The sequence below is a fragment of the Propithecus coquereli genome, unplaced genomic scaffold, assembly GCF_000956105.1.
Source record: "Propithecus coquereli isolate 6110/MARCELLA unplaced genomic scaffold, Pcoq_1.0 Scaffold59, whole genome shotgun sequence".
NCBI classification, from domain to species: domain Eukaryota; kingdom Metazoa; phylum Chordata; class Mammalia; order Primates; family Indriidae; genus Propithecus; species Propithecus coquereli.
This window is the reverse complement of record NW_012151840.1, coordinates 1,567,878-1,569,593: the sequence shown is the minus strand read 5'-3', so window position 1 is coordinate 1,569,593 and position 1,716 is coordinate 1,567,878. Positions and strand designations below refer to the sequence as shown.

Sequence of the window (1,716 nt, the reverse complement as noted above, 5' to 3'; positions counted from 1 at the left end):
CACTGTTGCTCAGGCTGGTCTTGAACTCCTGACCTTGAGCGATCCTCCCGCCTCGGCCTCCCAGAGTGCTAGGATTACAGGCGTGAGCCACCACGCCTGGCCTTAAAAACTTTCTTAACCCATTCTACAGATGAAGATACTGAGGTACAGAGAAGTGGTCTGCCCAAAATCACAAAATTACATCATGGCAGAGCGAAGATCAGAATCTGGCCTTCCTGACTCCCAGTCTCAGGCTATCCCACAGTGTAGCCTCCCCAGTGGCAGGCAGATACTAAGAACAGAAAATGTGTCTGGACTCAGCTTGGCCTGAATCAGGGACCAACCCACTTTCTCTAGGCCTCAGGATGCCCTCTGGATGACATAGTTATATTTGTGCCTCTGTGAATGGTCTTTGGGTGCAGAGGACAGCCCTCCCCGGTTAAGGCTCATTGTATACCTGCTGGCTCAGACATCTTTTCCTTTTTCTGCTCCACCACAGCCCACGATGATTGACGAGCTGTATGAGCTGGTGGTGGATGCCATCTTCGGCTTCAGCTTCAAAGGCGATGTTCGGGAGCCATTCCACAGCATCCTGAGTGTCCTGAAGGGACTCACTGTGCCCATTGCCAGCATCGACATTCCCTCAGGTGCTGGGACCCAGAAGGTTGGGGATGATTGGGGCCCTACCCTGTGTCTGGAGGCTGGTACCTAGGAGCCCTGATGAGCCACAGCTTAGACTGTGTCTAAAATAATTTGAATCTAGTGGGGCATACAGCTTTCTGGATCCCACATCAAGGCTGGGGAACAGTCAGGAGCCCCCTTTACATGTTGGCCCCATGAAGAGACCAAAGCCCAAGGGTATATGGAGGTCATAGGATGAAAGTTCCTCAGGTGGGGACTGAGAGGGCCTCCTACTCCTTTAGGACTAGAATAAAGCAAGTTGTGGAAGGGGACTAGACGTCTGTCCTTTTGTTCTTCCTGAACACCACCCTCTTTTCAGGATGGGATGTGGAGAAGGGAAATGCTGGAGGGATCCAGCCGGACTTGCTCATCTCCCTGACGGCACCCAAAAAGTCTGCAACCCAGTTTACTGGTCGCTACCATTACCTGGGGGGCCGTTTTGTGCCACCTGCTCTGGAAAAGAAGTACCAGCTGAACCTACCAATCTACCCTGACACTGAGTGTGTCTATCGTCTGCAGTGAGGGAAGGTGGGTGGACATTCTTCCCAGAAAAGACTTAGTGCCATTCTCTCCCGGAACTGTGGAGTCCTGGGAGCTCTTCTGGTAATAAAGTTTAGTGGGTGGCAGGAGCCAGAGAGCAACACTGGTGATGTGGTGCCATCTGTCTAAGGGAAACACAACAGGAAAGAAGGGTTGCTATGGCATTTGGAAGCAATGAAAATTGACTGTTGGATGCCCAGTGAGGTGTGCTGTCCTTTACACACAAGTGATTCTTACTCATTCGGGACACAGATAGGGAGTTGGATGATGTCTCGAAGCTACTTCCACTTCTCAGTGTAGCAAGACTACAAGGAGGTTAGCAGAAAGAATTTCTTCAAAGGCCAAGGAAAATCTACTTTCCCAGGCTGGGAATGGAGATTCCAGTCAGGATTTATCTGTAGGCTGTGAGCCCAACTCAGTGTTTATTCATTCATTTGGTCATGCTAGAAACTGGCAACCTGTGGACTGACTCTAGCCCATAGGCTTAAATTTGTTGTTTTTCTTAGCCTTCACAAT

At 50.3% G+C, this 1,716-nt stretch overlaps 1 protein-coding gene across 1 annotated transcript; it reads left to right on the top strand.

The window, feature by feature from the left end:
• Window positions 1-302: 302 nt before the first annotated feature.
• On the top strand, window positions 303-1,397 carry LOC105821994 (NAD(P)H-hydrate epimerase-like). The gene is made up of 2 exons (XM_012658913.1): window positions 303-626; window positions 980-1,397. Exons 1-2 carry the CDS (start codon window positions 485-487, stop codon window positions 1,180-1,182), a joined length of 345 nt encoding a protein of 114 aa, XP_012514367.1. The 5' UTR covers window positions 303-484; the 3' UTR covers window positions 1,183-1,397.
• The last annotated feature ends 319 nt before the right edge of the window (window positions 1,398-1,716 follow it).